This window comes from Lissotriton vulgaris, chromosome 1_1 (assembly GCF_964263255.1).
Source record: "Lissotriton vulgaris chromosome 1_1, aLisVul1.2, whole genome shotgun sequence".
In the NCBI taxonomy this organism is placed as follows: domain Eukaryota; kingdom Metazoa; phylum Chordata; class Amphibia; order Caudata; family Salamandridae; genus Lissotriton; species Lissotriton vulgaris.
In genome coordinates this window covers 509,970,647-509,984,317 of record NC_141685.1, presented here as the reverse complement: position 1 = coordinate 509,984,317, position 13,671 = coordinate 509,970,647, and the positions used below count along the sequence as shown (strand labels likewise).

Sequence of the window (13,671 nt, the reverse complement as noted above, 5' to 3'; positions counted from 1 at the left end):
GACGCTAGAGAGAAAGCGGATACATCTAGAGGGGGAAGTAGACCTGGAGATAGACAAGGCCCGGCTGTGCCAAATAGTGCTCACCCGTAGGGAACTCTGAGCGTTGACAGAAAGAGAGGTACAGGCCAAAATACAAGACAATCATCATCGACTCTGAGTCGGGAGACAGGGCAGGGAAGTTACTGGCCTGGATAGGCAGGAGAAAGAGGCTAGGTGGGTGAACATGAGACTAGAGTACGCGGGCACGCTAGGTCACTGTTTCACCAAAAATCACATGGACTGCCACCGTCAGTCGTGATACTGCCGGCACCTCATGGTAACTCAGCCCCCCAGGCTGTAACAGTGACCTAGCGTGCACTCACTACAATACGGGTACAGATATGCCCGCATAGGGCTTTGCTCTGGATTTATAAAACGAGAATTGGAGTGGTGCAGGGTGGTACAATAACCCACGCCCTGATGAAATTGCTTTGAGTTGATTCCTGGGCAATGAAACATGTCGGCTTTTTAAGAGGGCAGATAATCAGCACTGAATAAATTAGTGAAGCCAGTGTGGCCTAGCCCGGTTTTAATAGTGGGGTTATATTAGTAATTTCTTACACCTGAGCACCAGTATTCACCTTTTACATTTCATTTTGTTGTGTATGGGTTTGCACTACACACTCTTTCATTTAGGTTGGAGGCTGCTGATGATGAGAACCTGAGGTAGTAGGCGAGTACCTTCCTACTTACCCCCATGGTGTTACTTCCGTGAGGCACCTCCTTCCATTTCAAACATTTTTTATTTTTATTTTCTCCTTCTCTCTCTTCTTTTAAGAAGCCTCATCTTTGGGGAGGGAGAGTTGGGACAATACATATTTAGGAAACAACACCACTACGAATAAAAAAAATTCCAGTAAACAATTTTTAAAGAGGTGACCCAGATCTGGTAAATACAGACGGTATAGATTGTAACCGCTGTCCCTAGGAAAATTCCGATGTGGGGTACAGATCGTCGGATGAAGTTCACTCCGTGAGCAGGCTCCATTATTGTGTATAAGACCTACTATGATAGGGCCAGCCTGCATGCAATGAGAAGAGCGGAGTTGCCCAACTGTCTCCATTGAGGTACATGAATATGTACACTATGGCACTGACATAACATCCAAAGATACTGGGCTCAGATAATAAAAGAGCTAAATGATATACTAGATGTGCAGGTCACTAGGGAACCTAAATATCTACTACTTGAAATCCCCACAGACGTTGATCTCCCCAAATACAAGCTATTAAGATATAACCTGGGGTTGATACGAGATATCGCTAAATACTGGGGAACATCAGATAGCCCCAACCAGTATGGACCTCTATATGGGCACAGAAAAGACAACATTAGGAGCCAGAGGCTGCCCCAAAAGGTTCACCAAGATATGGGCATCAAGGCATTATGGCCTAGAAATGGTTGAAGTGGAAACTGACAGCAGACGCCCACCCAAGTAAAGGAGTAGTAAAATATGTGACTCCTAGCCATACACACACAATAGTGGATAAAGAGAGACATCTCCCACAAGGTGGGAGGGAAAATAACATTGTTTTGGGAAAGTATTTTCATATCTCGATCTCCTTCAAGTGAAAAACAACTGTACTACTCTTGAGCAGATTGTATACGATGATTCTCCTACGAATGTAATGACTGGTATATTTTTTCTATTTTATTTTTTGTTTGTTGAGAATAAAATAGTCATAAAAAAGATTTTAAAACATATATATAGTTCCGTATTACGACGATAGCACAGCAAAACTGGCATGAGCAAAATACTGTATACTGCCTCAAAGATTTTACGTTAATATTATTTTAAATAGGGAAACAAGGTATACTCGTTATTTTACCTTTTTGCATAAGTGTAACCATTTGTATCCTTGTTTGGAGAAGCACCTTGTTGTAAACTAAAGGCAACTGAAAAATTCCAAAGCACAAACCAGAGTGTAATATGCAAAATATTAACGTTGTTGAGGGAATTAAGGCGCCGCAATACAAAATCAAGGGTTTGTCTTTTGTGAGTCATGGTCTTTACCCACAATTGTAATGCGGTTTATTGCAGTGGTTTCTTATTTGTTGCTTTAAGATCGTGAACTACAGTACACACCAAGGATGGTGCCCAAGAACGAAACTTTTTTAGTTTTATTGAGCTCTCCCTAGTGCTTAAGAGAGAGAAGAATCTTTTATTCTAGAATGGCCTCCTTCCAAATTTCATCACCAACTTGATCTATACTAAGGTGGAAGCAAGTGCAAAGAAAACCTGTGACTTGTTGGTCAGCAGTGAAGGGGAACCTCACCGTCTGCAAATGATGGTGCACTTAAGTGAGGTGCTAATTTACAGTGCTGTTGTGATGTGACTGCAATTTAAATTGTTAGCAAATTCATCATGCATTAGGTCTTTAAACGGACCAAAAGCTAGAAATGTGCAGATGTATTCCTAAAGAAGTGCGAGGTTTTGTGGAATGGCTATTTTAAAGAGAAAAACATCATACCTGAATACCCTGTCGCTGGAGTGCGAATAGGGCCACCAGACCTTCCAAGGTGATTACCAGTTGAAATAGGCGTTTTACCAAGTCTTGTACTATTAGGACACCTTACTGAAACAGAGCTTGTGCCAGAAGTCACATTTAGAGCACTAGGATTTTCCGCAAAAGAACTTTTGTCACCAAAGTACGAATCTAATAAATATGAAAATATATAAAACAGTTGTTAAAATATAAACATTTAGCTATTCAAAAATGCAATGCACAAGAAATAAAATGGCAATTTAATCCAATATTCCAATTAACAGTCACTTCAATAACATTAATGATTAACACTACACGTGTGCTCGGTGCTCCACTATGAATTTTATATAAATGCATATATGTGTTAAATATCCCCAAATTGTAAGGTGAGGGAGACGAGTAAACTACGAAATTGTAAGGAACTGGGATCACGTGGCATATTTCACTGGAACTCCCTTCCTCTTATCATGCGCACCAATCCTGAACCAGGCCCCAATTCCAGAGAATTCCAGGCAAAACAACAGAAAGCAATGTAACTAAGAAATGATACTGCCCAAAAACCACAAGAGGAAGGGTATATTAGGAAAAGGCCAGCGCCCAGATGTAGGTCGCCAATTACCGGTCAGTAACGGCCCATTTCGGCCGTTACCGACCGGTATTTGGGAATTGGCATGTAGGGGTGCATTTTTTTTTTACAGAATCGGTATATTTACGATTCGGTAAATTTACAGAATCTGTAAAATACCGAATCGGTAAATATACCGATTCTGTAAATCCATATGTAGGTGGCACTGTAATCAGTGTCACAGGCTCTTACCGAATCGTTATTTACCATGGAATACTACTTCAAGGCCCATAGGAATCAATGGCAAATACCGATTCTGTAATTACAGAATCGGTAATTACCCAATCTTACAGATTCTGTATTTTTACCGAATTATTTACCTACATAGCAATTACCGAATAGTGAATACCGCCGCCGCCTCTCACCATCAACGCGCCGCAGAGCGGGGGGGCTCCAACCCCCAGGAGCCTTTGCGGGGGCGCGCATTGTGACGCGGAAGTAGGCGCCCGGAGGCGCATAAAACAGCAGCGCTCCCGGAGCGCCTTGGCAGCCCATTACCAACTCGGTAATACATTTAGAGGAGAACGCTACCTTTGCCAAGTGGAGCCCGAGTCTGGCAGCAAGCCACGGTAGCAGGAGCAGGAGCAGAGTCCCCCCCGCCGTTGCCTCTCACCATCAACGCGGCCGCAGAGCCGGGGACTCCAACCCCCAGGAGCCTTTGCGGGGGCGCGCATTGTGACGCGGAAGTAGGCGCCCGGAGGCGCATAAAACAGCAACGCTCCCTCCGCGTTGCGGGACGCGAGTGGGACCAAGTGCGAGGCTAAGCCCGGGCAAAGGGCGGGCCCTCTGTGGCCCTCAGAGGCCTGAGGAGCCTGGCCTGGGCCACACCCCCTGCTCGATCAACATCAGCCCATTGACTATTGGACACAAAAACTAAGCCTGTAGACCCTATATACATCTCACTCTAATTAACAGGGTTGTATCTTGACTGTCTCTGCTATTGTCTAATTATTAGGGCCTGTTAATATAGTGTTGATATTTCAAACTGTTATTGGTGAGTAGTAGCAAGGTCTGTTATGAATTGTTGCGAGACCAGAAGCATGGCTGTTGCAGGAGCGAAAAAGTTGACCGGCACCCTGGACGACTTTATTGTTCGCACCCATGCTTTAATTGATGAGGGGATTGTATTAATGGACAGAAGGGTGTCCCAAGATTTAGCTATGGCTAAGAGATCCTCCTTAGGCCTTATTGCTCAGGCATGCACGCCCAACACCGAGTCCCGCCCCAACACTCTTGTCATGGTACATAATGCTGGGGATTATGATGTTCTAAGTTCCCAACAGGATTTGGAGGCCACCCCTAATCTTAATTTGCTGATAGAGAGTGGCTCAGACGGCAATGAGCTAGATAATCCACCCTTGGTTAGTGTCACAAATCAAAGGGGTTTGAAAGAGGGGGCAATTCCTAAACAAAAGGCCAATAAACCCACCACCTACAAAGGGAAGAAAGCTCAAACTACCCACAACCGGGACAAAACCATCTTAGATCCGGTAACTGTGAATAACAACTCGGCAGCCTGTGCAAATGACACTGGGGGGGTGCACCCGGCAAATGTTGGCCTTCCATTAAGCCTTCCAGATGACACTATTATAGACAATAGTCTGGAGGAAATTCTGGAATTAAGTGGTGAAGTTAATAATTTAGCCAAATGTAGCCCGGATGGAAGTGGGTTAAGCATGGCAAATAATAATATCTTTGAAATGTTAGAAACCCTTCTTGAACCTATAGAGGTTAGGCTACGTTGTTTAGAAACTGTATTAAAAAATATTCACAAGGATATAAGTGCCCCAAGTTTTAACTTGAACATTAAGGCACCCCATGTGGCGAATACAGTAAACAAGCCATCCTTGGCTGATAAAAGTGTCACTGTGGCCAAAAATAATGTTTCTAAGAACCCTAGTAATACCTCAAATCCGGGAGGTGCTAAAACAAAGACCCCTGACCCTAAACAAACAGAGAATCCAATCAAGCCCAAGATAACTCCCCAAGTCAAATTTAAAGATCTCACACCTTTGACTCCAAATCTGGACTCGGCCCCAAGAGATAAGGCAGTGGCCTGAAGAAACATCCATCTTCCCCCTGATGCCTGTCCCTATGTAGTGATTCTGACTGGGGTCACGGAAATCTCACCATCTGAAGTAGAATCCTACCAGGCACTGAAAAATAAAGTGTGCCACTGGCTATCTAAAAACCATCCCCTACCGCCGAACATCCCAAGTAGCATTTTAATGGTGGAGAGAACCCCATGGGTGGGCGGGAACAGAAAAAACTTACAAGGGGATTGCATTGTGGTCACTTTCGAGAACACACAGGTGGTAGAACATATATGTAGAGGAACCTCTCGTTATCAAGCAAGCACTGTTACTGCTAGGCCTCTCTCTTATTTCTACTTACCTGGGAATCAAGTGGACAAAAGATGGAGCTGGTTAAGGGGCCCACACGAACAAAAAGCCAGACAGAGGTTTAACCCCCCATGGGAGGTGCAACCTTATGGGTGGGATGAGGGCAGTGATGAGGAATGGAATTTGGTCAGGAGAAGAAGAGGTAGACCTTTTCAAGGAGGGTTCGCCGCAGGGCCTCAGAATAGTCCCCCATATTATCACCATCAGACTGCGAATGGGTACGAAAATCACTTTAACATTCCAACTGCCAATCGCTATGAGTGTCTGCCAATTATGGATGGGGACAAAAACAGGGCTCAACACTCAGACAGAGGCAAAATATTCCTCCTACCCCTTTGCAAAATGAAAATAGTATTTTGGCCGTGCAGGTGTTAAATACTGACCTAACTCTAACTATTGATCAGGGTGCTGAAGGTGGGTCCCACTGTGTGAAAAAACGGATGAGGCTCTGGGTAGGCGGGAGATAACTCTGGCAACATGGAACATTGCGGGTCTCAAGAGTAAAGTGGATGATCCTATCTGGAGGGGCTTCATAGGCACCATGGACATAATAGCCATACAGGAGACCTGGGACACCCAAAACATACTGACAGTGGATGGTTTAACTACTTTTTTCCTACCAGCTGTCAGCTCAACGCGGGGGCGGGCCAGAGGGGGCCTGGTTATTTTGATTTCCGCTAAAATCCCGGGTATATATACGGAAATAGTTACCGATTGTCCTTATTGTCTTGCGGTTCTTATTGCCCACAGGGGTTATCAATGTTCTGGTAATAAACTTTTATAATTCCTTCGATAGGGACAGGCCAGTCAGCAACTTGATGATGTTAAATTCTTTCTTGACTGACTTTAAAGGGTCCAAAGAGTATGAATGTACCATCATATTAATGGGGGATTTTAATGTCCATGGTTGTCAGGATAAATGACCCTCTAATGTGCTATTTGGTCTTCCGGATGAGGAAAACATTCACTTTGAACACTCAGAACAGGGTATCTATTTGGAATCCTTGTTGGCCGAAAATGGGTTAATACTGCCATATAGGTGTGATGAGGACATTCCCACATTTACAGGTCATGGCAGCGGTTCTGTGATTGATTATATTTTTTTAAGCAGTAGTCGTGGAGGCCAAATTACTAGCTATTCAGTTGTGCGGTCCCATTTTAGCGACCACAATCCAGTTGTATTAAAAGTTAAGAATGTAATTGTTACCAAGGAAAGTAGCTCGAATTTGGTAGACAAACGTGATATGCGGCTGACTGACCAAGCACGCAGAATCAAGTGGTGCAAGATAATTCCAGAGGAGTTTTTCTGTAATCTCTGCTATAGTAGCAGGGAGGATTTAAAGCTCTGTATGGATGACCAGGCGGGGGACAGTGAATTAGTGGAGGCGTATAAAAAGGTTTGCCTCGACATTCTCTCCAACTTGACGTGTCAGGGTAAAGGTAAAATACAAGGGAAGGAAGGCTGGTTTGATAAGAACTGCTCAGCGGCTAATCATAAACTTAAAGTAGCACTCAAATCCAAACCAGTAGATAGAATGCTCGTGGCTACTCTCAGGAAAGAATACAAGACAGCCATCGAAAGAAGGCGGCGTGAGATTAGAGAGGATGCCTGGGCCGATTTGACCTCAACTGATGTATTGAAAAGCAGAGCCAAGTTCTGGGCCGTGTTCAATCAACCCTATTTTTCTGATCCTAGTAACAATGAATTGGATTGCGGAATCCAAGAAGATAAATGGCACTCGCACTTTAGGTCTGTTTATGAACAAGAGACTTTGGGGGCAGAGGGTACGACCGCTTTTTCCCAACTGCCTTATACCTTGATTGTGAATGAGGAAGAGGTGGCCGTGGCCATTGGCATGATGACTAGTAATAAAGCTCCAGGACCGGATGGCGTTCCCTCTGACCTTTTTAAAGTTGATATCTTATTTTGGTCCAAGGTTTTAGCAAATGTTTTTAACAGAGTTTCTAAAACAGGAATTCCAGAGTCATGGACCCAGTCGGTGATTGTCCCTATCTACAAAAAAGGGGACAGGGGTGACCCTGGCAATTACCGACCTATATCCCTTATCGATTCTGCAGTCAAGGTTCTAGGGAGAGTGGTCCTATGTAAACTGACCGAATGGCTAGAGGAGACTAATACTCTTTCTCCTCTACAGTACGGTTTTAGAAAGGGGCGCAGTACCATCGACCAAAGCCTAAATCTACAATTGCTCATTGGGAAGTACACACTAGCGAAGCAAGGATCTTTGTACATTGCCTTTATGGATCTGTCCTCGGCATTTGACCGAATAAACAGATCCAAGTTGTGGGGCCAGCTCCTTAGCATTGGAATAGACCCAAATATTGTGTACTTCTTAGCAGACCTCCATAGGGACCTTACAGCAACGGTAGGTTATGATAGAAAGGGGAACTGCACGGGAAAAATTAGCATTATCAATGGTGTAAGGCAGGGATGCATCCTTGCTCCCCTGCTCTTTACACTATATATAAAATGATTTGGGTGGAGTTTTGGGTGCAGCGTGTAAAGACATCCCGAGGGCAGGGAAATATCTATTGCCCGCTTTACTCTATGCGATGACGCCGCTCTCCTAGCTAGAACTGCAGTGGGTCTTCAAAGCCTGTTGAACTCGTTTTATGTTTTTATGATAAATCTTGACTTAAGTATTAACTTCGGTAAATCCCACGTCATGGTGGTGGGCCATAAAGCGAAGGCCAAAAAAAATGTGATGACATTGTACTGTAATGGACATAAGTTGACAAGAGTCCCCAGATTTCCCTACTTGGGGGTTGTTTTTGATGAATGTTCTACGTGGCACCCTCAAATGCTGGAGAAAAAAAAAGTTCTGGCACGCTCTATTTCTGCGGTGCTGGGCTTCTCACGTAAATTAGGGGTGAAGCCCATTGAGGCAGTCTTTAAAAGTATATGCTGCTAAATGTATTGCCATCGCTATGTATGGCGCAGACCTGTGGGGCTTTAGGCCAGTTAAATCGCTCCAGGTAACGGAAGATAACTTCCTAAAAACGATTCTTTCCCTCCCAAGATCCACGGCCAGCTTCATAGTTCATCAGGAATGCGGCGTGGACTATTTGGAGGATCGAATCGCCATGGCCCCCCTTTTAAAATGGATATCAGTCTGGCTTAATCCAGAGCTTGAAGTGAATCATGAAATTTTAAAGGACTGCCTATTGCTAGATCACTGGGATAAGATCCCTTGGTTGAAATATGTACAATAAATGTGTGTAAAGTTGGGTCGGCCTGAATTGTTCAACAAACCATCTAGTCTGGTGAAAGGCGATTTGAAATGGGTTAAAAATACCTTTTTGTTGAACAGAGGAATGGACAGAAAAAGCAGGGAGCTGTTAAAGCCCTCTGTAAGGACCCATCAATTGATTGTTTCCTCTGGCTATGATCTGGAACTTTACCTAAAGGTCGTTAACAACTCAAACCATAGGTATCTTTTAACTAAGTTCCGATTGAACAAAATTCACTTATTAATTTATGGCCGCCCTGGCTGGACCAGGGGTTCGGATCTAGATCTGTGCAAATGTGACGGTTGTTCGATCATGGATACTGTCCACTTTTTGTTTTTCTGTGATTACTTTAAAGGCATCAGGAAAAAGTTCATTATACCCCTTTTAAAAGGGAAAGGATTTAGGCAAGTCAAGCCAGCTTTACTGTATCTTCAACTATTAGCAGAAATATGGGAAATCTATAATGTGGCTAAATTTTTAACCATAGCGGTGAGACTCAGCAAAAAGATCAATTGGTCCTAGACGATTCATCATAAATATCGACCATTGTAACTTGAATCAAGTTTTTTAAATTCACAATTTCTTATGTTGACTTTTTTAATTATGGATTGTCGTACATATTGTTGTTTTTAAAAAAAATTCCACCATGTGCTGCATATCTTAATGGGTACTCACTCCCTTTTATGCTGTATTTTATCATTGTCATGCTGCCTGGTGATTTGTGGAGCATTTTTACATGTTTGTGTACTTTTATGGTTTTTGTAAACTGAACCGAATAAAGTATTTCTTGAACTTGAACTTGAATTCCGAATCGGTAAAATTCGGTATTTACCATTCGGTAATTGCCTATTACCTACATCTGGGCCCAAATGAGTACTTGGTGGAAACGAAACTGTGGGAGGCACAGTGAATGATAAAGACGCTAAAGCCAGCTGAGGAGGAAAAGCCCACAGTGAGATTCTTTGCCACCTTCTTAGAGAGCAGTAAGAAGATGATGCAGGCCCCCTCTGACAAATGGAGAATTGAGACAAACTAGAGAAAGCTGAGCAACAATATGGTGGGTAAATGACCCTGATTTACAAAACCTGTGTGTTATGTCAAAAAGAAGGTAACAGGTTTCAAACCTTCAACTCTCAAGTTTCCAAGCCATAAAAGTTTTGCGGATTTATGGCCTCATTGTATCTGTTTGGCAACAGCGGGCAACAGGACGCAACAGGACAACACACATATAGAAAACTTGTTTCATATGAAGAAGTTTCCCTATCACCTAAGGAATTGTTAGCTAAAGCTGCTTAAGACCGAGAAATGGTACTTTGCAAGTCTCTAGCTGGTGCTGCAAAAGTGTCAACAATTAGGGTCCCAGTCCCTGCCACCACCTCCACTGATGCCTCTCTTGCAGGTCCCAAAGTAAAAATGGTTAGCATGTCACATGTACTAAATCAAAGGCACAGGTGAAAACAAAAAGCTTGGTAGACACTCCACCTATGACAACGAATATAAGTGTTTATTTGTATTTTAAATCACCTGATGAAGTTTCTCCGAACTCTACTTGACTACATCAGTATATATATATATATATATATATATATATATATATATATATATATATATATATATATATATATATATATATATATATATATATATATATATATATATATATATATATATATATATATATATATATATACACACACACAGACCACCCTTTTCAGAAACCCGACTGCTGGAAACACTACGCTATACGCCACTACGCCACCAGTCTACATCCCAAACACACCATAACCAGTATTCCTTATGGAGAGATTTTGAAACTTAAGAGAATATGCAGTTCAACTAGTGATTTTGAAATATGTTTGAAAGATTTGATGGCAAGATTAAAGGTGCGTGGATATTCTGATGTCACTCTTAAACAGGCTATAGCTACAGCCAACTTGCGGCCCAGAGAAAGTTTATTTCTCTCCTATCTAAATGGCACTGAAATTTCTGATATGAATTTAGTCACTAAAAACAACAATGAGATCAAAGAATGTCCTAGGTTAATTACTGCATTCAGTAATGAAGAAAGCAAAATCAGGACTATTATAAAGATAAATTGGCCCATAGTGTTAACTGATGTGGTTCTGCTGTCTAAATTACCCAATATCCCTATGATCACTTTTAGAAGAGCAAAAAGTATGGGATCTGTTCTGGAGAAAAGCAGCCTAGAAGTCAGACAGAACACTATGTGGCTTCAACCAGCGCAAGGGTTCCGAAAATTTTCTACGTGCAGAGCATGTAAATTTGGAACCAATAAAACTCATTATCAGACTCCTTTCAGTTCCAAGATATAGCCATTTCTGGTAGCTTCAACTGCAAGACTGATGTTGCTGTTTATGTCCAGACGTGCACCTGTGGCCTAAACTACATTGGTAGCACAAAGCTACAGGTGCCCGTCAGGATTCTACTGCATCTCAGAGCAATCCTACATAGTGATCCAGCCTACCCGGTAGCGCGTCATTTCAAAAGAACTCACAATGACGTAGCTTGCCTGAAATATTATGTGGTGGAGTCCATTCCTAAATCCCGTAGAGGAGGCAACAAAGAACATCAGTTGAGGCAACTGAGATCACCATGATTTTGGAATTCGATAGTAAATGGCCCAACGGGTTGAAGAATACAGAAGATATGTACAACTTTTTATGAATGTATTGTTCCCCTACTTATCTGCTCCAGGCATCTTAACTGGCCATCTTACCTATACATTTATATATAACATTATCTTGTATCGAGGCTATAGTTAATTTGGTTTTTGACCACCTTTTAGTCTTAATAAACAGGTTCCCTGTTATTAAGAATACCATGAATTACTCCTACTGGCCCTTTGTATATATGAAAAAACCTAATTATTACATTTTTTTATTCACTTAAAAAAAAAATTGCACAAACAACTGTTTTGTAGAAAAATGTTATTTATATGATTTTAACAATGGGATCCATCAATGGTCAATTTTATTGTTAACAATATTTATACATTTTTGCAGTTTTGCACAATAATCATAAAGGTTGCTTGGTTATGATTGAATATTTGCACTTTAATATAATAATACCTACCATCGGATACCGTCTATTCTATCAGCAAGAGAACTTTATGCTAGTGATAACCTATGCAAGATTAAGTTTGTTACTTCCATTTTTTTTGCGGGATTTATCCTCACTATGAATTTTATTGCCTGTATTTATACAGACTGACATACACTTGAAATTGGAAGCACCTTGCATTTAAGCTGCTATTTTCAAACAAAAAATAGAATCTTTCTTAAAAAGTATTTTCTAATATATGTAATTTTTGTGTTTTTATACATTGATGTATTTTAAACTGTTTATTGCATATGAAGAACGTTTCAATGTTGAGATAAAAAGAGACTACAAGGCAGTATTTTTTCAGTGTTTATGGTCACATGGCCAGCAGTGTGATGACTTGGGGTTGTGCACTTTCTTGTATTTAAAATGCAATATGGTTAAAGTGATCCGCATGTGAACATGGCTCATGAGCCCGAAACGCGTCATTGCTGATTTTACCTGAAAATAAATAACAACATTTTGCCAGATCCTGTGGTCTGTCTCCTGCTTCGCCGGAGATATAGACTACCTACTGGCGGTCGCCCGTAGGTAGTTCTAGTTAGGACCTAGTTTCCATAGGAAATCCGCAACATTTTATTGGGAATAACTTTTGCACCGTTTGATGAATCTTCGCAAATTTCTCAAAGAAGATGGCCCGCTCCGCTCCTTCCCTGAAAGTTTTGGGGGGGATTTGTCAAGTGGGAGCTGAGAAAAAAGGGTTGTCCCAAAACGTGTTTTCCCCATGTTACTTTCCATAGAACGATTAGACACTGCTACAGCCCAAACGGCTGAAAGGAATTACAAGAAATTTGGCAAAATGGTAGAGTCTGATTCGTAGATTGCCCTTTTGTTTAAATGGTGTAAATTCCTCCAGTAGTTGTTGAGAAAATTAAATGTGAAAAAATGTATATATCTGGGCGGAGCCTAACCACACATCTCATCGTGAGATCTGATTGGCTGTCAGCATTTCATCCAAGAAGTGTTGGCAGCCATCCTGCGACCAATATACATGATCGCACCGCATTAAAAAGCATTGCAGTTAATATAAGGTTTTAGGACTTTCGTTACATTATAAATCATTTGCTGATGGTACCCTACTCATTTTAGGAATTGTGGTGTGTTCTAAGGTGATTTTACCATGTGAAAATGCCTTCTGCTGGGATATCATGAATCGTGTTTGAAAGAAAACTATTATCTCATGCTTTTCCCACAGTGGTTTGGAAGGGGCTCTATAAGCTACACTGAAAGCATATTTTCTGTAAATTCACATTATCTTTCTCAGTCATGTGAGAATGAAGTCTGACATTCTCAGTAAAACATGGACATCCAACAAGTGCAGAGACTGTCAGTTGATTCCTTTGTGTTCTACTGCAGCTTCCCAGAGTATTCTAAAGAACAACTAGAGCGTTAACAGTCCTACCTATTACAAAGGTATGGCACACCTGAAGCCATCTTTGATTGGAATAAAGTGGTAACTCTTAAAACATGTAATTAAAAAAGGAATAAAATGAGGGGGTATATTTTGCCATAGAAAGTATGATTAGTGCTGCAGAAAGAAAAATTAGGGCACATTTTGAGTGACTACTACTACTATTTCATTAAAAAATTCTAACATGCAGACTGAAACATGCACTTTCAATACCAGCAGCAGACTTCCCTGGTGAGCAGTAGCTTTACTACAGTGATCTAATAAGCAACTAGCGTGCTAACATTCTGAATTTATGGCAAATGTGTGTCACATCTGAATGCCTTCTTGATGGAATC

The 13,671-nt window shown here is 41.6% G+C and overlaps 1 protein-coding gene across 1 annotated transcript in view; it reads right to left on the bottom strand.

Annotated features, from left to right (window-relative positions):
- The window catches only part of MSH4 (mutS homolog 4), a 1,592,310-nt gene that overhangs the window by 1,484,331 nt on the left and 94,308 nt on the right, over positions 1 to 13,671 (bottom strand). The window contains exon 3 of the mRNA XM_086925563.1: positions 2,512 to 2,697. Coding sequence (XP_086781689.1) covers positions 2,512 to 2,697 — 186 coding nt within the window. The remainder of the gene's footprint in view (positions 1 to 2,511; positions 2,698 to 13,671) is intronic.